At 40.4% G+C, this 23,147-nt stretch overlaps 2 protein-coding genes across 6 annotated transcripts in view; one reads left to right on the top strand and one right to left on the bottom strand.

The window, feature by feature from the left end:
* cblb (Cbl proto-oncogene B, E3 ubiquitin protein ligase) overlaps positions 1-18,617 on the top strand; it is a 67,947-nt gene extending 49,330 nt beyond the window's left edge. Inside the window, exons 11-19 of one of the 3 annotated variants that reach the window (XM_062406324.1) lie at positions 421-615; positions 1,810-2,184; positions 4,987-5,078; positions 10,661-10,795; positions 10,903-10,967; positions 11,357-11,470; positions 11,581-11,787; positions 12,013-12,120; positions 17,649-18,617. In XM_062406324.1, the coding sequence (XP_062262308.1) occupies positions 421-615; positions 1,810-2,184; positions 4,987-5,078; positions 10,661-10,795; positions 10,903-10,967; positions 11,357-11,470; positions 11,581-11,787; positions 12,013-12,120; positions 17,649-17,758 (1,401 nt within the window). In that variant the 3' untranslated portion in view covers positions 17,759-18,617. Of the gene's footprint in view, positions 1-420; positions 616-1,809; positions 2,185-4,986; positions 5,079-10,660; positions 10,796-10,902; positions 10,968-11,356; positions 11,471-11,580; positions 11,788-12,012; positions 12,121-12,695; positions 16,533-17,648 lie in introns of those variants that run through there. The other 2 variants (XM_062406322.1, XM_062406323.1) reach the window with 2 other exon arrangements.
* Positions 18,611-23,147, bottom strand: part of alcama (activated leukocyte cell adhesion molecule a) — a 65,934-nt gene continuing 61,397 nt past the window's right edge. The window contains exon 16 of one of the 3 annotated variants that reach the window (XM_062406326.1): positions 18,611-20,306. The gene's annotated coding sequence lies outside the window, so the exon portion shown is untranslated. The remainder of the gene's footprint in view (positions 20,307-23,147) is intronic. The other 2 variants (XM_062406325.1, XM_062406327.1) reach the window with 2 other exon arrangements.

Below are 23,147 nucleotides of genomic sequence, written 5' to 3'. Positions count from 1 at the left end.
GGGTCTTTAAACCTTCTATGTAGAAACATAAATAAAGGCCATAAACATTGTTTCTGTTGAATACAAATTAATTAAGTAAACAGTTTGTCTAACTTACTCAGTGGTAAACGTTTCCAAACAAATATATGTATGGCAGCATGGATACAAACAAAGGACAAAGGACCTGAAAAGATTTCATCCAACCCTAGTATAACCTACTATTCTCAAAACTCCTCAACTATCCACAGGGGAACATCCTACACAATTCTAGAATCAAAAGCAAACTACACATCCATACTTCTTCAACTAATACAATTCATACTGATAAATGGTATTTTAACCCTCAGTCTAGAGTCGACTACGATGTACTCTGAACCCAAGGCATCTGGAGCTCGTCTAAATGTACTTTAGAAATGTACTAGAAATTCTCCTGTTTTTCAGCACTGTGCAGAACGGCAGAACTCCCCAATGGTGTCCCCCAGCTCTTCACCTGTCAGCCAACACAGGAAAACCCATATAGGGGACCCCGGTTATTGCGTCCAGCACCTTGGCCTTCCTCCTGTCCCGCCACGACTTGACCTCATCCAGAAAGGTGCCATCCGCTCTCCGTCTGCCAGTCCCACTGCCTCTCCAAAGGTCAGTCACAGCATTTCCCAGAGAAAAATGTTGTATATGAAGAGGATGTATGTAGAGGAAATGCATTAAAGCAGAGGTCTTCAAACGGGGGTCCGCGACCCCTAGGGGGTCCGCAGAGGTACGCCAGGGGGGTCGCAAATTCTTTGGTTGATTAGACAATTTTTTTAATTTGTTATAATTTTTAATTTATTTTCGAACCAATTTTTTTCCCACAAATTTAAATGTCTTTAAATACACATTAACATGCATCCAACATATTGTGAGGCTGATTTGACCCTCTACCTGACAACATCCATCCGTCCAAAGTTAGATTAGTTGTGTGCCATCCACAGATGGCTTGAGGATTCACTGTCTCTTCTACATGCATGTTTAAAATAAAAACATGAATCTGTGAATTACTTTAATAGCTCAGTGTTGTATGCAAGATGTATATGTTTATAAATGGCAGTGGCATGGCCACCCTATACCTTGCAAATGTTTAAATTAAAAACATGAACATATTAACCCGGGTAATATTTGAATAGCTTAGTACTGAATGCACAATAACAGGGTAGCTATGTTTATATATGGCACTAGGCCCAGTTTAATATAAATCACAATTTTATACAATATATATATAGTAGGGGTCCCCGCTCCATCTTTCCACCATGTGGGGGTCCTTGGCCTGAAAAACTTTGAAGACCCCTGCATTAAAGGAACCATCGTATGCCCATTTTACCACAGTTTATATGGTTCCTTGGGGTTTTAATGAAATGTCTGTAACATTTTTGGGTCAAAATACCACAAGGATCATTTAAAAAAGCACCCTTTTTACCCTGTCTAAAAAACCCTCCTCAGATTTACCTGTTTTGAGTGCCCTGCCCCCCTCTCAAACTTTTTCCAGAGTTTTTGGGACGGTAGACATGCCAGATACCCAAATTAACGGGTCATTTTCATAATATGTCCCCTTTAAAGCCTGTTAATGCATAGAGGAAGAAACATATTTGCAATGAGGCTGCACTACCTTGAAGGTCTTCGATGGCAGCAAGTGACAGCAGAATTTCTGAAGGTTTGCTGAAACCAAAATGAAAAGTGTGATAAAAATCATGAAGTCGTGTATCATGGTACAGGACAATTGAAAATATTTGTTCCATAGAAAGTATACATGGTGGAGTGTGATTAGAAAGCTGGTCTCTTATCTCTCAACCTCTGCAGTCTTCACCAGGCATGTCAAGAAAGCAAGACAAGCCTCTCCCAGCCCCACCTCACCCACAGAGGGATCCACCTCCACCGCCTCCACCTGAGCGACCTCCTCCCATTCCTCCAGAGTTTCGCCTCTCTTGGCTTCCTAGTTCCTCTTCCACGTCCTCTTCTACTGGGGTACTTTCAAACTCCCAAATGACCCCTTTGACACGCTGTACCAAAGACAACCATTTGGCGGATACCCACAGACCTGGAGTAGAACACCAGCTCCAGCTGGGACCTGCCGGCCCCTCTCACCGGAATGGAAGACCCCTCAGTTTTCCGTTTGCAGGATTTGGAAGGTTACATCACAGAATGGAGGGGACAGGGAACCGAGAGAGCTCAAAGGTAGGCCTTGGGTTGGGCTGTTTTGGGGTTTTAACAGTTCACAGTAGCTCATTACATGTATGTGCCGTGCTTAAAGGTTCAGTGTGTAGAATCTATTGACCTCTAGTGAAGAAGTTGCATGTTGCAGTCAGATACCCCTCGGCTCACCCTCCCCTTCCAAACATGAACGAAAACCTGTGGTAGCCTACAGTTGTCATAAATCTCAAAAGGTATGAGCTACTGTTAAAAAAACATGGCGGCCTCCGCCAAAAAATATAAACTATTTAAATATAAAGGGCTTATTCTAGTGTAAAGAAAACAACAATTTTTACAATAAGGATCAGGGGTGGGCAAACTTTTTGACTCACGGGCCAAAATGGGTTGTAAAATTTGACAGCGGGGCTGGACCAGGACCAGATGGATGAAGTGTTTTTGTGAACTAATATAAATGACATGGAAAATTCATTACATGAAAGGATTTGGCCTTTAACAAGTCGCAAAGCATTTATTTGTAAGGCAATTTAACAAAAATTCTCCTTCGGAGAAAGGCTTGCTAGCCTTTGCTATTTCGAATGCCACCAAAAAACTTGTCTTGGTAGGTGACTCTTGAATCGCAGTTTGTCGGTGAAAAAAATTTGGCTGAGTCTGTAAATTAGCCGCCAACCTCTGAGCCGTTCTTGCGTTCACTGCTTGCTAGCGTAGTTAGCATGCTTCGTAGCAAAGTGACAGCTGATGTTGTACTCCTTGAAAACTGCTACAGTTTCTCGGCATATCAGGCATACAGCCTTCGATAGGACTTCAGTGAAAAAGTATTTTGTTGTCCACTCCTAGTTAAACACTCATTGTCCACTTTTCGTTTCCTTGATCCGCTCAATTTACAGAAGGGCTCACAGGGCAAAAGTGAAGGGAGATCATGTGCCCTTTCGAGCCCTATACACCACACTCCCGGTCAAATTTAATTTAGCTGACGCTTTTATCCAAAGTGACTTACAATAAGTGCAATCAACCCCGAGGGTACAAACCCAGAACAACAAGAAGCAAGAAAGTACAATTTCTAGTAAGTGCCATTTAAGTGCTACTAAATTGTTAGTTTAAAAAAACGTTAGTGTCTATATATTTTTTTTGTTGTTGTTATTATTTGGACAAGTTCAACGTGCTATATTAAAACGCCCAACGGGCCATATACGGCTCGGGGCCGTACTTTGCCCATGTCTGATTTAGATGATTATACACTGTGAACATTTTCTGCCAATAGATACCATCACCTAAATCTTAAACACTGAACCATATTGCACATGGTTGTTAAGGCTTTGAACTTGCTCAGGTCTGCACTCCAAAAGTACAGTCAATCTTCTTCACTAAACATTAAAGATTAGTCACAAAGTGGACTAATTGGTGGTATGTAGCATCATAGTGCACGAAGCGTGAAATATCTATCTGTAAGTAAATGTTTTTCCTTGATGTCTCAATATTTATATTCAGCTTAGTTCATAAGCAGAAAGATTCACATGTTTTAGTTGTATATTGAAATTCACAGTGGAGTTGAGCCTGATGAATTACTGATGCTTACACTTTACTAAAAACAAATTAAATCCATGTCACATTGTAGATGAGACGTCAAACATCCTCTCTGCCTTTCCTCCAATGAGTAAATACACACTTTTATGGAATTTTAGCATTAAATATAAATAAAAAATTCAAAAAGATAAAATCCCTGGTGTAACTGTAACTCACTTTTTGAAATGACCACTCGTACATTACCAGGCAAATCCTCCAGAGACTGCTGCAGCCTTTACTGGTGTGGAAAAGAGAATACCATTGAGGGTCTGCATAATTTGTATGCTGTCTCCACTTCATCATTCAAAGTGCAGTTGCACAAACTTGTGCCCACGCAGCCTCTCCCTCCAGAGATACTTTGATCACAAAGTGTCTTCAGTTGCTTAAGGAGAGCATTTTCACTTTGGGTACCATCATGGAAGTATAAGTGCTTCTTTACATACTTTTGTCTTCCATAAAGAGGCAGATGTGCTTTGCATTAAAAATATATTTGTGTGTTCTTGAAGGTCACATTTGGCCCAAGGGTTTTCAGAATTGTCCACGGTCCAGGCCATACTAAATTAATATGTTGTTATTATCAGTAGTTGTCTTTCTATCAAATATCAGTCTTAAACATGAAGCTGGGTCAAAAACGAGTCTCCTTCAGCAGCTTTCTCACTTTTACAAATAGGATTGCACATCTGGAGAATAACTCTGTCACAAAGACAGCTAATCTTCTCTGGTGTTAGCGGCTCGCAGGCCGATATGGCAGCACAGTCATTCCTTCCCAGTAAATGCAGATTATTTTTTGGCATGGGAAAATGTCTGCATCACATTCCTTCTCAGCACCACTGCTTTTATGAGCCGAGCTTGACAAAGGCTTTAAATTCTACTGTTGTTGTTTTTTTCATTTGAACAGATCTACGCTCAGAAAGGGATTCATACTGCTCACAGCACTGTGTTGGTTGATGAGTGGAGAAAGCATGAATACATATATTTACAATACTTTTTTTGCATGTTTTACATCAGTCATTCTTTTAAGCTAGTTCTATTGAAGCTATAAATGACCAACATGACACTGAGCTCGTGTAACTAGCTTCATTCAGTCTGGTGTCCTGGTCCTGAGGGGATAGTAACTTCACTACTACCCTCCTATGCCAGACTCAGGGAGGAACATAGTATCTGATGCCTATTACTCTGTTTATGTGTATTTCAATTCATCATATTCACTTGGCATTATATTTTATTTATTATTATTCTCTTCTTCTCTTGTGTGTGTCTGTGTAGCCCTTCACTAATGGCGTGCCATTCAGTGATGAGTATGATATCCCTCCTTCACGGCTCTCGCCAAGTCAGTCCTCACTTGCCAGTAGCCACAAGTGAGTATTACACACACACACACACACACACACACACACACACAGATCTCAAAGTGATCAGATCTCAAATGCATCCTCAATGCATCATGAATGAGTTCATATTTTATACTAAGAGCTGTCAACCTGCGATTAGATAAAACAGGATGGATGTTAATATCACGTCTGAACAGAGCCCTATACAAACATGAACCTGGTGAGAGTCGAGTTAGAAATTCCCATTAGTCCAAAGTTATGCATAGTTCACCCAGAAATGAAATTCTACTCATTATCTTCTTACCACTATGCCGATGGAGGGGTGGCTAAAGTGTTCACAAAGCACTTCTTGAGTAGGGTAAACTTTGTTAGGTCAGATTCCAATACAACTGATGTAAATATTAAACAGAGTTCAGACGCAACAAAAAATCTGAAAAAACATAACATGCCTCCAAACTGCTGGTGTGTTGTCATCCAAGAGTCCACACCGCACCTCGTAGGAAGATATCAGCGGATATTTATGCTTTAAACACGGTGTAAAAGACTTGGTTTCAAGGCCAAATATGAATGTCGGAGCTTGCGGCACTTGGATGACACCACAGGTGCAGTATGGAGGCATATTTTGTATTTTCCAGTCTGAAGAAGAGGTCACCATTGACTTCAACTAATGGATTCTGCTGCAACAGAGTTTACCCCTGAGACTCCAGAAGTGTTTTGTGGACTAAAACACTTCACCCACTCCTTCATCGGCATAGTGGTGAGAAGATGATGAGGGGATTTTCATTTCTGGTTGAACGCTGTTCCTGTCTTTCTTTGTGGTTTCAGACTCTGGAACTGTTTACTAGTGAGGTCTCATAGCCTTAGGGAAAAGTCCTGTTAGAAACAGCTTTAAAATGATGGCTGAACGTCTAATAGCCTTTTAGCTGCAGCCAGAATTGGATTAGATGTTTCTGTGTATCAGGCTGTAGTGGAGGCTGGGGATAGAGCTGCCACTTCTGATAAAGCCTGAGCTGAAAGAGGAAGCTCTGGTTCCACTGAAAACTATTTATTGTTGTAAAATATTGTGAGTTTGTTAGGGCAGCACACAAACACTTAGCTTACAGAGGATGAAGCTTACATGGACGTATATTCTACATTCACCAGATCACTTTCTCTCTCTTTCAAACACACACACATACACATTATTATTATCATTATTATTATTATTACTGAATCAATTTATCACCAAAAGCTCTCGGGCCTTGCGTAACCATCTTTAGACCACAGTTTGTGCATACACCACTTCTCACACAAACATTGAGATCTGTGAAAGTGGTGATGCAAACTTAAGGAGGTGCTTTGAAGCCAGATTATTGATCCACCTCATCAGTAACATTAAAAGCAACAGTGTTAGCATTATATATCTGATACAGAAACAATGATTGATAGTTTTTATTTATATCTTCTATAACACTGAGCCTTTATAAAGAGTAAAACTGTAGTTTTTTTTGTGTGAGAGCGTGTGTGTAAAAACGCTGCAGTTTACGTGTCGGTGCTGTCAAACACACAGAACGCATTGGAGACCACTTACAAAAAATACACTTCTATTTTCAGATAATGTCCCATAGGGGAGGTTAGGATACCATCAATCGTCAATTAAATTTGATTTGTATAGCCCATATTCACTAATCACAAGGTGCAAATTTACTCATTATCTTCTCACCACTATGCCGATATAGGGGGGGCTTCACGTTGTGTATGCCATTTTTGTTTTTTGCATGCACAGACACTTTCAGTAAGAATCCTACGCATTGTTTTATAAATGTGGTCAATACTACATCTTTTCGCTAAGTTTATGATTCATAAAGAACAGTGGTTGTGGCTGCAAAAGTCAATCAATCAAATGTTATCAAATTTTATTTGTATAGCCCATATTCACAAATTAGAATTCGTCTCATAGGGCTTTAACATGGTGAGACATCCTCTGTCCTTAACCCTCAGCAAGACTAAGGAAAAACTACTTAAAAAAACATTTTAACAGGGTGAAAATACGTAGAAACCTCAGAGAGAGCCACATGTGAGGGATCCCTCTCCCAGGACGTCAGACGTGTAATAGATGTCAGGTGTAGGAAAACATCATCAAGATTAAAGTTTTTAGCAGCATTGATGAGGGTAAACATTTTGAAGGATAACTTCAATACTATATGTCAAGCAGTCCTGCTGCAATCATAGTCTATGGTTAGCAGCCAGCAAGATAATGATCCATCATCCAGGTCGGATCCATTATAGTCCACAGTCATTGTCCACTGACGCTTATTAAGATCCATCATCAGGCGCCGCCTCGGCCATGGTCCACCACCATTATATGATGCCAACGCGACAAAGGATCCGCCATTACCACTACGATGAGCCCGCACGATATAGAATCCGCCATATTGGATCTACCATTGCGACCTCTGATGCGCGATCCACAAATTCGTAATCCATGGTGCGGCCACAGCAGGCCCGGATCTGCGGACGATAAAGCAAAGGGACTCGGGGAAGGGGTCAAGTCAGTAACATGTACTGATGAGATATAACTTACTTCAATGCAATAGGGATCGAGAAGAGGAAGAAGAAGCTGGAAAGAGAAGCTCTGTTTGTCTTGTGTCATAAATTCCCTTTGCGTCGCAGCGTCATCAGGGTTTTTTGCCTTGTAATCAATGATACAATGATACAGGCTGGACTTGGGGGTAAACTGAGGCTCAAGGTAAATCTAACTGGGTACTGGTTTGTATGGTAGTACGATGAAAACCATGTGGCCCAATCAGTAGATCAGCCATCAATACCTCTATGCCTTTTTAAACTAAACACTTCCTATTTTAGAACATTGGAAAAGTTATGTTCTGCCGCACTAATTAGCTCTAACTATAAGCTTTATCAAAAAGGAAGGTTTTGAGCCTACTCTTAAACGAACAGATAGTGTCTGCCTCCCGAACTGAAACTGGTAGATTATTCCACAGCAGAGGAGCTTGATGGCCAAAAGCTCTGGCTCCTACTCTACTTTTAGAGACTTTAGGGACGACAAGTAAGCCTGAATTTTGGGAGCGGAGTGCTCTAGTGGGTTTATAGGGTACCAACAGCTCTTTAAGATAAAAAGGCGCTATATTATTCAGGGCCTTGAAGGTGAGGAGGAGAATTTTAAGTTCTATTCTAGATTTAACAGGAAGCTAGTGTAAGCGATGCTAATACTGGAGAAATGTGCTCTCTTTTCTTGGTTCTCATCAGGACACCTGCTGCAGCATTTTGGACAAGCTGTAGAGTCTTTAACGACTAACTGCTGGAGCCTGATAGTAATGAATTACAATAGTCAAGTCTCGATGTAACAAAGGCGTGGACTAGTTTTTCTGCATCTTTTTCCGATAGGACAATTTTTTCCAAAGTGGAAAAAGGCTATCCTAGAAATTTGTTTTAGGTGTTAGTTAAAGGACAAATCAGGATCAAAGATCACTCCCAAGTTCCTGCCTGTTTAATTGGAAACAAGGGCAATGTCGTCTAGCGCAGCTATATCTTGAGAGAATGTTTCTCTAAGGTGTTTGGGGCCAAGTATTATAACCTCTGTTTTGTCTGAGTTAAATAAGAGAAAATTGCGGGTCATCCATGTTTTATGTCCTTGAGACATGTTCGAAGTTTAGTTAATTGATTACTTTGTTCAGGTTTAATGACAAGTATAACTGGGTCTCATCTGCATAGCAGTGGAAATTTACAGAGTGTGTCCTGATAATGTTTCCTAGTGGAAGCATATATAATGAGAATAAAATTGGGCCGAGCACGGAGCCCTGTGGAACACCATGGTTAACTTTGGTGCGCACAGATGACTCATCATTAATTTGCACGAATTGGGATCGATCAGAAAAATAAGATTTAACCAGTTAAGAGCAGTTCCATTAATGTTAATTAACTGTTTAAGTCTTTGTAATAAATGTTGATGGTCAATTGTGTCGAATGCTGCACTGAGATCTAACAGAACGAGGACAGTCACAAGTCCCTGATCTGAGGCTATTAGAAGGTCATTAGTGACTTTTGCTAAGGCTGTCTCTGTGCTGTGATTGGCTCTGAACCCAGACTGAAAGTCTTCATATGTATTATTTTCCTGGAGGAACTCACACAGCTGATTGGTTACAACTTTTTCTAAGATTTTAGACATGAAGGGGAGATTAGATATTGGTCTGTAATTGGCTAAAACTTCTGTGTCTAGGGTGTTTTTTTTTTTAGAAGGGGTTTGATTACTGCTATTTTAAAAGACAGTGGTACATAACCTGATGATAATGACAGATTGATTGTATTAAGTAACGAAATATCAATTAGGGGCAGAATTTAAATTTGTCGAAATTGGATCTAAGATACAGGTTGTTGGTTATTATTTTGGTAAACTGATCACGGGTGATCAGAGAGAAGTGCGTCTTGTTATTGATTGGCTATACATCTTTGCACCATTCATGTTAAACTGTTCCTTCATTGTGGCCCTGACGCAGAAGTAAGTGTGCTTAGCGATTCAAACCTAGCAGAACAACACGATTTTACTGTGACACATACAGTAGGTAAACTCAGCTAAGAGGCAGTTCTAACAATCCACAACTGTATTCCTTACTTTTTGTGGCATTGCAGAGTCTGAAGCCATGATCTTTCCTGTTTTGAAATCTGTATCCTGATTAATTATCATAGAATTTCATATACATATGAAGCCACAGCCTTTTCCTGCTGCTAGGCTCACTGTTTTTCTCAGTGGTTTTCTGAGCAGTAATGAAACAAGTCAAAGTGTTCCTGAAAGTCTTTAACATTTTCCTTACAACTTTAGAGATTAGAACATACACACACACACACACACACACACACACACAATGTATGAATGTGTGTGTGAATGAATGAATGCAAAACTGTACTGTAAGGGCCTTGAGTGTGACTAGAGCTAAAATAAATAAACCATAAATACCAATCATGCATCCGTTTCAGCTAATCGTTAATAGTCTGCCTTAAAAATTGTGGTTGTGAACTTGTAGACTCTCAAGTTAGCAGGCAAAGGGTATACTACTGAGTACACAAACACTGCATTTTAAATGTAGTCCTTTGACTTTGTGTCTGAGTGGAAACAGCTTAGATAAATAAATAGCCTCTTGCTGTACAAAGACAAAACTCTATATGCATTTCAGTCATTTGAGCTTGCTGTTGTACACATACAAGGAGAAGTTAAAGCAAGCCTGTAGGTCTGATTCCGGTGAAAAACCCTTCCTCTACTCTTATACCAGTGAAACAGTCAGAACAGAGCGCACATGTATCGGCAGTTACACACTGACTGGGTTGATAGGGGCTGGCTGTGGGTGTGTCCATGAACCAGAAAGGGGTTTGATCCCAGTCTTTCCAATCCCACATGCCGAAGTGTCAGTTGGCAAGTTACTTGCAAGTTAAGTTCTGCCCATAGATGCACTGGATGAATGTGTGTGTGAATGGCAATAATCTATAGTGTAAAGCACTTTGAGGGGGCATCAAGAATAGAAAAACGCTATCAGTTACCATCTCAGTGATTGTAGTTTAATAGAACTGTATGATTAACACTAATGTATGATTGACACTAATGGGAAGCTTCCTTACAGATCCTCCAAATCATTCAGTAGTCCTGTGCAAGAAAGACAGCAGAGGGCGTTGGAGAGGCTGGAGGATGACTATCAAATCCCTTCATCCCACCTTTGTCTGAGCCAGGCTCCAATCTGCATCTCTGTGCCCAGCAGGTACTGACCTCCTTTTAGAGTATTTTGGTTACCATAGTGATGCAGCAGTGGTGGTTTCAGAGCTTGATAAGTCTGCTGTGACCCAATAGATTTCCTCTGTCATTCAGGCATCCGGAGAATGGCTCCATAGAGCCTTCCATTGAGGAGAATAAGCATCAGTTCCCTGAGACTGGTAAGTCCTGAAACCTGCATCATTACATATTATAGAAATTATTATTGTATCCCTATAGCCATGATATGACATCACTGACCTGTCCATCTGATGTAATTTCTGTTGTAATGAGCAGGTGAATATGACCCATATCATTCTTTAATCCACAGGTAATACTTAAAATAAGAAAGAGGCAACAGATCATTGTTTTTTATTTTTTAGAACAAATCAACCTGTTTAAGCTGTAGAAATATCTTGATGCCTGCACTGGGATCACAATAGAAAATAATGAATAGGGTGCACAACAACCTGCGGAACTGGATTTTTTTTATTCCTTAAATTGAAACTGAATATGCTGAATTATTGAGATGGCAGGCTTCTTTCTGCTGAGCTCTGCTTGTGGTCCTCAGGTAGACACTCAGAATCGGTCAGGGAGTTGGTCCCGGGGGCAGCAAATACTGACCTCTGCCCCTTCAACACGAACCAGTCACCCTCCAACTATGACATTCTGCTGCCCCCCACAGGTAGCTCACCACATCTTGCAACACATACCACCCACACCTCCCCCTCGCGGAATATGCATCTAGGCAGAGCAGATAACTCAGTGTTGTCGGTGGCCCCTGTTGTGTTTCAGCATTAGAAGAGCTCTTCAACCGCCGCCCCCCAACCCAGCCTTCCCCTCCTCCTCCTCCTCCGCCAGCGCGACACAGCTTTACTGACATCTTCTCATCTCTGCCGTCCTCATCCTGCAACTCATCTACGTCCTCGTCCTCCTCCTCCTCTGTCATCCCACGACCACACAGGCCCTCCTCTGGACATGAGCATTTACTGTTAACCCCTGGTGAGCCAACAAACCTGCAACATTTCAATTACAGTTTGATAGTGATTAAGGTGGTGCATGTCCCACATTGTTGTACTAATATTAGATTTGATTGTCAATGTATATTATATTATGCTAATGGTTTATGGAAAATTTAACACACATAATTTCCTGCATTACTTTGTTGACTGATAGATAAGCATCTGGGTTGTTTACCTGACTTTGTCTGTGTCATCTTTTGTCTAGACACAGTGTTTGACATGCTGAACAGTGCTGCTCCCCTGCCTCCAGTCCGACGACACACAGAAAATGTTAAAGGCTCCAGAGGCGGCCTTGAATACGACCATTTACCAGGTAGTCAAGTTCGAGCTATATCCCCTTCTCAGCAAAACAGTACATGAAGACATTCACACAGGTCTTGATAAGGATTTAATTTACACAAAACATGTGAAAACATAGTTGTATTATACATATGAGTATTTCAGTCATCTGACGTTATCAATATAAGACCAAAAAATATCAAAATCATGTCCTTGAGTAATTAAGGTCTGGATTAGGTATGACCTTTGAACTTCATGAACCTAAGAAGCTTTAATGGGCCTGGAGACTCTAATCAACATGAACAATATGACTTGCTTTGTGCAGACAAGTTCTGAATCTTTGAATTTCAACACAGCTTAAATATGTGTTTTTAGCAGTTTTTATTCTGAAACACCAGCCCCTGTTTCCCTTCAAGCAGGCAGACTGTGTCTGAGACTAATGACAGAGGTCTGAAATCTGAAGGTGGAAAATGTAAAAGCTTTATTTCTGTGACCAGTAGCAATTGGCTTACTAACCGTTTCTTGACCACCAATAATACTCTCAAATTTCTGCTTGAGTGCCAGGGGCAGTTTTCCGCTGACACAATTTCTCTCCCTCTCCACTCCAAGTATTGATGGACTGTTCGCAGGCCCCTGCCAGGCCACCCAAGCCAGTGCCCAGGAAGATCCCTCCAGACATCCAGCCAGGCAAACCCCACAGCATGGAGTCCGAGTCCATAGACGCCAAGATCGCCAAGCTGATGGGAGAGGGTTACTCCTTTGAAGATGTGAAGCGGGCGCTAATGATTGCCCAGTCCAAAGTGGACGTGGCCCGAAACATTCTGCGAGAATTTTCCTTAGTGGCCCCGAGACTGAACCTCTAGTCCTTGAGACGGTGAAAAGGGATCACAGGAATAAAGCTGTGCCTCTGAATGCACTCAACAGAAAGGGCTTCTCCGTTCTCCTTGGCCCCAGACCATGGGAAAAACCTATGGTCATCAGAGATAAGAACGATTTCAAGAATGATTGCCTTTTGTTGCCGAACAGAGATAATGATGCACAACAAAGTGACTACAACCAAATCATGTCAGAACTAAAAGAATGAAAAGTGATTTAAACCTGTGAAAAAAAGAAACAGGCTTGTTGTCGTTTATATTGAGCTTTGCCAGGGCTGGCTTCTGGTTTTCAAATGCTCTGCTTTGAATCGGACTGTTGGACTCGCTACTTTAAAGCCCCGGTCCTGCTACTGCTGCTAATGTTGTTTTCACATACTGTCACACTCCAGTCAGTATTTTGAAGGGCTTTTCATAAGAGCTAGACATTTCCTGCCCAGTTTAGCCTACACGCTCACACAGTTATAGGTGATCATTTTTATTTACAGCCAGTGGGGGGAGCCAGACTCCACTGTTTCTCTAATTGTATTTCTCACTCGCCACTTGGCACTATCTCCTGCTTCTTCCTCCTCTTTGCCTTGTGTGTTGCCCATCAGAGAATTCTCCACTGTTCGCACAGAGTCTGGCTGATACGTAGGTCTTGACAAGGTCTTGTGAGTTTGGAGTGGATAGATGGAGCCAGAGGATGCCTTATTGATTCACTTGTTTCCCTCAGACCTTCAGAAAACCACACCACAGCTCCAGCCGACTCTTGTTAGACTTATTTTGACAAGAAGTGTAAAGCAACAAGAGAGTGTGTTTCTGTGTGTGTGTGTGTTCATCATTGTGGAAGTGGCCACATTGTCCCCACATGATGAACTCCTCTGATGTGGAGTGCTAGTCATTCTGACAGCTCTGCAGCAGTTCTTCTTTTTCTTATTATCTCAGATTCTTCTGTCAACACAAGAGACCTGAACTGCACAGCTTTCAAACTTCGAGACCTGTCCTATGCACCTTCAGAATCAGCTGTATTTCGCCCTAATATGACACCTAAGTGGATTAGCTCAAACGTAAAACAGTGATGTTATTCCCTCAGTAGGAGGGAAGAAACAGGCTATGTTTACATGAATGATACTCTTTCCTTTTCATTAATTCTATTTTCATATCAATTAGGGCACCAGTTATTTTCATTATATAATTCTGGACTGGAGTTAGGTGTTGATCTACGGTGCATCTTCAACCCAAACCTGTCTTATCAAACGCTCACAAGCCATACTTCTTTCAAACAACTGGGTTTACAGAGATCAGCAATTTGGAGAGTACAGTGTTATACTTACTGATAGAAAGGATACCATTACAACAGCAAAGAGACTCGAGCAGTAAAAGAAAGAAAATCACTTAAAGGTGATATGTGTAGTTTCCTCTGTTGCTGAATAGAACTTGTCAGGGGTGCTTGTTGTTTGCCGCCACAGTGAAGAGATGGGTCAGGGGTAGCTGGTTAGAATACTAACATCGATAGATATAGAAGAAAAAAAAGCTTTTGTGCTGTTTACACAACTGGACATAGTTAGTGAGAGAAGGGAAGAAGTTTAAGGATGAAAACAATTCCTCTTGCTTCAACAACGGTCACAAAAAGGTTGGTTTCAGAAAAAGAAGTGATTGTGTATTATAATTTCTTGTCTGGTAAATGATGAGCTATCATAGATTGACAGCTTACATACTTACTTTACTTAATGACAGTACAATGTGATGTGTTGATGTTTTAACTATGGTGTCTAACTACTGAGACACCATAGTTAAATGTTTAGTTACTGTAACAGGACTGTAGTCAGTTTTATTGTCGGTTGATAAGCCAACTGAGTTGGAGACTGTGAATGTTGTTTATGATCAAATAAAAGGTCGGAGCAGTCTGTTTGGACCGAGTGAGTCCAGCTTAATTAACCACTTAGAGAACGACGCAGAGCATTGACCCATTTTCACCTCCACACTAATTTTTCTCTTAAGCCATTCTGAGGCTTCCAAAATTAATTTGGAAAGACGTTTTGAGGTTTTCTTCACAGGGGGGCTTTAAACCGCTAATTAAATATGACTGTGATTGAGCTTTCCTCAAACCACAGAAAACAGAGATTTTCTGATCAAGTATTGAATAGTGTGGATGCTAAGATGGAAATGAAAAGGTTCAGTTGGGACATCTTGATAATACAGCTGGAGGAAGTCCGGATCCCAGTTCTAATAACACAGCTCACTGACTCTTTTTTTTTTTTTCATGTCTGCATAATTTGATGTTGTGAAATCAAACATGAAAGTACCGTTCGCCTGAGTGTTGTGCTCATCTTTGCAAATAAGCCAGGCCTCTTTGTAGGCTTCTCAGAATTACAATATCATCTTAACCCCGATCGATATTTAGATTGTAAATGGACTGAATTTATATGGTGCTTTAGAGCCAGTATTATCGACCACACTTGCTTTACGGTACACTTCACATTTACTCACTGATACACACACATACATTCAATGGTTCTTTATCACACATTTATTCATATACTGTCACCACAGCCATCAGGGACCATCCCTCTCTACCTCCTGAGCCACAGCCACTCTATAACCAGTTCAGTGACCAGGTCAATTACTGGGTGCATAGGTGGGTGTAACCCTCTGAGAACCATTCAGCACTGTGTTATTAGGACCAAATAACCATGAGTGAACGTGCTCTTTAAGTCTACAATGTGGAAGTCACAAAACATATCGTTTTATTATCTCAGTCACTGTGACAGAAAAAAAGACAATGGACGACTCCTCGTCTGACCCACTTCCCTCCACCCATTTGTCCGACTGTCCTCTCGCCCTTTCTTTTCTGAGCAGCACTTTAAAGGAGGTCCGCAGTTTAAAATGTACATTAAACTGCCTAAGACACTCTAGAGACAGTTTGTGATAATGAGCGATGCTGAGGAAGTTTGAGAAGCACGTCTACATCAGTGAGTCCACAGTGCAATCACATTCACAAATCCTTGTTTACCACCATAAGTTGATGCAGCACACCAGTATAAGAATGTCAACAAAACAAAAAAACACATGTAACTGTATAATTAGGCACTTAGATAATACCTAGTCATCAGCTAAGCATCTTTTACTCCTTGATTTACATTTACATTACATTTCAACAATTATGTAGTGTTTATATTATCCTTTTTGTACTGAAGCAGAAAGTAATTCTGCCAGCCTACTCTCCTTGTCCGCCTCACAGATTAGAGCATTGCTAATGTCTAGTTTACTTCCAGTACAAATAGGGAATTCAGATGTGAAAATCAGTGGCATTCCCCTTAACCTCTGCACTGTTGTTACTTTTATTTTCACAAACTTGAACAGTCCTGATCTCAGAATGGTCCATTCTATTGGACTCCCTGTTGATGAGGGTAGGTGGCCTTAGGTTGCAAAGAGCAGATTTTATTATCAGATTTATGTATTCATAATCAAAGATGTGTTGATAATATGTAAAGAAAAGAGTCATGGACAATTAATCTATACATCATTGTTTTTTTTTCTTTGAAATATTTCCATGGACAAGTAAATAAAAAGTGTATATATATAATAGTAATACCTTTGCTTTATTTAATGCTTGTGTGTATGTGTGTGTGTGTGTTACACTTTATTGTTGTAGAAAACTAACACCCACTTTGAACCAGAGGCTGCAAAATACAATTGAAATAACAATAGAGTGTCATGTAATAATGGCTCCAGGGAGCTTCACTGTTCCTGAAGCTACTGATAACAGATCAAGAGAAGCTTGCTGACAACCAATGGAAGGTCCCACTTTCTTATTTATAGGAATAAGAAAGTGGAAAATAGTCACATTGTCAAACTTCGAGGTACAGAAGCTTTATAGATGGCTGCTGCAGTGTTAGCACTGCTGTGTACTGATGTGTTGTTCTGTGACGTGACGTGTCGATCATCTGGGATGTCCTATACTGTAGTGGGTAAATACCATGTGCAAACAAAAGCCAACAAATTAATTATTATTATGACTGCATGAAAAGCTCCTCCCTACAGTGGCCATTGTGACCAAACAAATGTAGTAATAATTTAAGACTTGTGAGCCTGTTTTGGTTTGGTAAGTTTGGTAGATTAAGCTTCTCTTTGGAGGAACAATTAAAAAAGATCCAACACTTCCAACATGTGTCCTGTTAACATCAAGATTACTTCACTCTGCACTAATGCACTAAATGTTCAAGTCATCATCAAGGAATGGGGGTGGCAGTGATTTGCCCCCCTCAGTGAAAAGACCAGAATCATCCAAGGAGCGTGTCTGATCAAAATAACTGCCTCCTGGGGGATCTGAGTTTCCAAGTCTGTATTTAAACACAGCGTCTTATAATTAAATGTAAAAGATGCAGAGGCTTAAGTCTCTGAACCAGCAAGAAGCTGAAACAATAGTGATGCTCCTCACATCCTCCTACACACATTCTCATTGTCCTTCTATCCATTGCATTTACCAGGGCAGCCCGTGCCTGCAGTTGGCACAAACAAGCCAGAGTGTCATCATACACAGCAGTGAAGCCACTAATTAGGTTTCTAAACCGTATCTGAGGCAGACAACAAATTGGCAATGATCATGTCTAAGACGCAAGTTTGACCTGTACCATTGTATCATTGGAAAAATAAATTTTTCTGACTTGACCCCTTCTCCTGAGTCCCTGTGCCTTATCACCAACAGATCCAGGGCCGCAGCTGTGGCAACATCCTCATGGATTGCGATTTTTCGATCGCGTGTCAGAGGTCGTGGTGGTGGATCCAGTATGGTGGATTCTATGTCGTGCCAGCTGATCGTAGTGGGAACAACGGATTCTTTGTGGCGTTGGAGTGAGATAATGGTGGTGGACCAGTACCGAGGTGTTAGCTGTTGATGGATCCTAACTGGTGGCAGTGGACAATGACTGTGGACTATAGTGGATCCGATCTTGATGATAGATCATGATATTGCTGCAGGACTGCTTGACATATAGTATTGAAGTTATCCTTCAAAATGTTTACCCTCATCAATGCTGCTAAAACCTTTAATCTTGATGATGTTTTCCTACACCTGACATCTATTGCACTTCTGTCCGTCCTGGCAGAGGGATCCCTCACATGTGGCTCTCTCCGAGGTTTCCTTACTCTTGCTGAAGGTTAAAGCCCTATGAGACAAATTGTGATTTGTGAATATGGCCTATACAAATAAAATTTGATTGATTGATTGATGTGTCTGATCCACAGCACTCCTCGGTGGATAAACGTTAAAACCTTTTTATGGTTTGCTAACTATGCTTGGAGGCTAACTTACATGGTCTTACAGCCTGGACAGAGGTCTAAAGCTCAATGCAGTCGGCTTGTCTTCAGCTTTTGGTTGTTACGGTAGCTGACTGGTTGGGATTGGTCCTTGATGTGATGATGATGTAACTGCATTGTAGAGGTGCAAACGTTAGAAGGAATCAGTTCCTGTATTGGCAGATTAAGAAGAGGGCCAATTCAACAAACACTAACACCAGGCCTTCATTCTACTCTGTATCTGTGCATTCATATAATTATACAGTTACATTTTGTACCAGGTTTCCATGTCCTTTCTTATGCAGCCAGAAAGCGTGTAAATGTTCAGTTATACACATACACTGTATATAATAAAAATGCAGCAGTGCAGAGGATGGTGAAAGGGAGCTTTTAATCCACACAATGCCCTGGATGATTTTTTTTTTTCAAAATGTACACTTTATTGTCAAGAACAGTACAAAAAACAAAAGGGTGTATGTATATCTCTGCTATGGCCTTCTCACTGTACCCTCTTTGGTTTCACTGCTGACCTGATTATTTTATAAGGAACAAAATAAAGATTGAATAGGTGCTTAAAAATGATCCACTGCTTTCATGTCATGCAGTTTAACAACAACCTCTTAATACAAACGGTTCTCCTTTTGAAGATGCTGGTCAGGAAAGTCTGCTTCATTGGTCAACGCACTAATGGAGTTCACATTTTAGCTCATTATTGTCGATAGGCTTAACCTAGTGGTATTTTCAAGAAGAATATGAGTTAATCATTCAAATGCATCCAACAAATTACATGTTACGAACTCAAAGGTTGTGTAAAAAGTAAATTCTTGAAATATTAACAAGATTTATGATTCCTGTCAAACAATGGTGTCAACAGTTTTTCCGGTCGCTGACTTGTGTGATGAACAAGATCAGAATGATGCCAAACCAGGGAGCCATGATTTTTTTCTAATCTGCCTTTTGCAGCCGCTGTCTTCAGTTTGAGTTATTCTTCACGCCACTTTGCTAAAATAACATAATAATGACAACTTTACAGCAGAGAATGAGTAAAGATACAAAGTCCTTATTAACTCACATGACATTATCATACCGCTCAGTATCTTTTCAACACTTGATGCCTTCCTCACAGGCGTTAAAAAGAAATATTGTGCATGCTGCTGCACAGCCATCAAGGTAGGTTACATGCAGAATATAAATACACCAAAAACATACACAAAGGAAAATAAAAACAAAAACAACATAAAATAACCACAGAGAACATTGAGACCTGTTACCAGTAAAGCTCTATCAAAAAGAAAACATGAGAAAATAACATAAACATGGTCTCAGCCTGAACAGAATGGAGCAAAACTGAAGACAGCAATGTAGTGTGTTCAACTAAATCACAAAAGTTCATAAAAGTTGTACCTTCCTGATGACTTATTGACTTACAAAAAGTGAAAAGAACTGAAGAGGGAAAATAGTATATACAGTTCCATATTTAAAATGACTACATCTCTTGTTGACAGGGGATCCATTATCTAAATATTCAAACGATCCCTTTTCCAGTGTTTAAAGCCCAGTGAACATAAGTGAGGAGGTTGAGAGATGGCATGTCCTAAAAATGTTCTGTTTCTTAGGGGATATACAGCAGTGAAGTGTCTTTTTCTCTCAGCACAACCAATGCTTTTACACACACAGTGCACAGAAAGTTAAAAAGAGAAATCAAAAACAATCATCGGGATGCTCTGCCAGGACACACACAGAATTATGATTTGTTATACAGGCCTTAAAAAGAAATGTACATTCTTTGGAGAGGAAAAAACTAAGTGGCGAAACCCCACTACATAGCCTCATGTAATTGCTCAAAGAAAACATGGAGCATTCACCAGGAACACAAGAAAACCAAAATGACACGGTAACACGAGGCAGCCTCAATGCAGACTTCAAACAGCGAGGTGGGACAGCAGGCTGAGAGCAGGACTTGGTGAAAAACGACGCTGACTGTTGCTGCTTATGTGGGGCCTGATGGAGCGCATCAGCAACCAACTGGGAATCTGTCTGGATGTCGCAAGACTGCTTTCAACTGCTTCTTACCAACAGAGAAATGGAGATAAAAAAAAACAAACATTAGATAAGATATGTCAGTCATCAAAATTTCCACATGATGCCCACAAAACAGTCTTGCATAAATATAAGCCCACATTCATCTCAAAGGCTAATTCCAGTTTATATAACATATATCTTGTTTTATTATTGGCCATTACCTCTTTCCAATTGACAACTTTCTAATCAGCAAAGTGCAGAGGTATATGTTTCACCATGTTCATTAATTCAATTAGCCTGCTCACATGCTAACTTTCACTAATTAATACTACACTCAGAGCTGAGGCTGAGGGGAATGTTTCACTGGTATGTGGACACAAACCAAGATAATAGACACTGATAACAAACCAGAGGATCAAGAAACATTTCCTGCTGAGGGGAGCATGGAGCTCTGCTCCATATTTCATTTGACAGTATTCTAATCAAAGACTGAGACTACATTTTTCCAGCAAGTTTGGTTTTAATTAGTCGATCAAGATTGAGAGTGACTCATGATGGACATCATGGTGTGTTTATCTGTGGGACCTGTGCAGGAGCCCCCAGTGTCTGATGCACTCTGACTCAGGGGCTGGTCATGATGACACACCGGATCTTTTCTCCTGCACCAAACATGTGTGACAACCAACTGGTCTCCAACCGGTCCATTCACATTCTGAATGGTAAATCGTCAAAAATCAAGCTTACACACAACTTTGTAAAGCTAATGTAAAGAGAATGTTTCTGTCAGTGAACAGTTTCATCAGTCAATTTTTCTTTTGTGGCTCTTTTCTCTAGCATTGGAGATGACCGGGTCAAAGTTTTTACCACTATTCATACTCAGACCACATTAGATCCGTAGCAGTTGTGAACACATGTGAACCTTGGATTATTACAAAGGTTACATATTCATGTAAAAAGGTTTTACTGCCGCTGTTACTTTTAAAAGTAATAATTGAGTACATTTCATTTCAAAGATGCAGTTAAATCAAAGCAGGTGTGTGTTCATGAGAGTTTAGTGTTTATGAGACAAGCAGCTGTGTGTTCACGTGACTTGTTGAAAGCCATTGACAGTGAAAGTCATACTGGAGGAGCAGACGAATTAGAGAAAGTCTCCTGCGTCATTTTAGTCACATCATGTATGGGAGCATTTTGGATTACTGGTTAATTATATTGATAAAGCAATAAGGGTGGGGTACAAAACCATACGCCAATGGTTTATAAATCAAACCTGGCAACACATTTGAAGAGATGTTTCCCACGTATAATGTGGTGCTACCACAGGTGCGCCTGCACATGCATAAAGTTTGCTCTGACGCGCAACAGAGCCGATTGACTGATTCTTAAACTAGTGACTGAAAGAGACATTTTAGTGAGAGAAATGGAGCGATGCATGCAAGGTAGTTCAGGCAGCCAACTCGAGCTGCGCTGCCCCAATCATGTGACATGCCTAACTCTCCACAACCATCTATAATACACACCCACCTTATTAGGCGGTCTATTTAAGCAGAGAAAATTATGCATGTGTTTGAAAGTGAGTTGTTCATTATGAAATAGAGGTGAGACTAGGTGAGTCGATACCAAAATTCTAAAAACCTCACACTCCTTTTTTAGAGTAGTGGAGGTATGGAACAATACCAAACCACCGCTGCAGGGTGGTTGCAACCGCTACTTCGGGATCGGGGCAGGCGCACAGGGCATGCCCTCCGTCCTCTCTACCCTGCTGGCCTGCAATCACTTTGCAAGTTAACTGTGGACACTGTCAATGGCCAGAGACTCTTGAGACCCATACAGTGGTCAGGGTTTGCTTTGTGTTTGTTTGGTTCACCATGAGTATTTGCGACACATATTTAATCAGAGCGACAGAGACGAGCAGACACACACACACGTACGCTCCTATGGATGGAAGAGAAAAGAATCAGATATTTTTATAAAGAGTGTGTGTTGAAGTGAGATGGATTCATTGTTTGTTTTTGATTTTTGCGGTATCGAAATTGGTATCAAGAATCTTGTAAATCACTAGGTGTAACAATTAGAATATGGCGGGCTATCAGTCTAGATAATTCAGTGGGAAACACTGAAAACACTATTTCTAATTTACTATTGTTCATATTGCACTTCAATTTAACAAGTTAATATTAAATATTTGAATGTAAACGTTTATTTAAGCATTGAACACCTGGAATATAGTTAATTAGAAAGCAAAGTTTTATCTGTCTCCCTTTTGATAATCCGAAAATGTATACATTGCACCTCTATTTATAATTTAAATTTGAATTGGTAAAAGCCTTTTAATGCACAATTTGAAGGGTTTTCCAAGTAAACATACTTTTGGGTCAAAGGTGACAAGTCAAATGTGTAAAGAACCACATATATAAAACAAAAGGATCAAAGGTTCACAACATGAGCGCAGCCTCATTACAGAGGATTGTCAGAGGTTACATTTGAAACAGGAAGTCAGTCACCTTTGTCATTCTTTTAAAGACGTTTGACAAACCTGTCTGTTTGTTTAAGTGTCTCACCACTCATATGGATTGGCCCCTGACTTTTTTTTACAATCCACATATTGAGATGCAAGTACGGATAGGTATGGAAGCCCATTTCCGCCACTGTGATGAAGAAAATAAAAATTTGTATCTCATAATTATGACATAGATACTAGCTCATAATAATGAGATGCTAAGTCATAATTATGAGATACAGATTTTTATTTTCTTCCTTACAGTGTCGGAAATGGGCTTCCATAGATAGGAACGAGGTTGCAACAAAACCTTCAGAATTAAGACAAGTTGTAATAAACTGGAATTATAATTCAGAACAAAAAGTATAATGGTTTTCTAATTAAACTATT

This window comes from Platichthys flesus, chromosome 15, assembly GCF_949316205.1.
Source record: "Platichthys flesus chromosome 15, fPlaFle2.1, whole genome shotgun sequence".
NCBI lineage: Eukaryota > Metazoa > Chordata > Actinopteri > Pleuronectiformes > Pleuronectidae > Platichthys > Platichthys flesus.
This window is presented reverse-complemented; position numbering and strand designations above follow the sequence as displayed.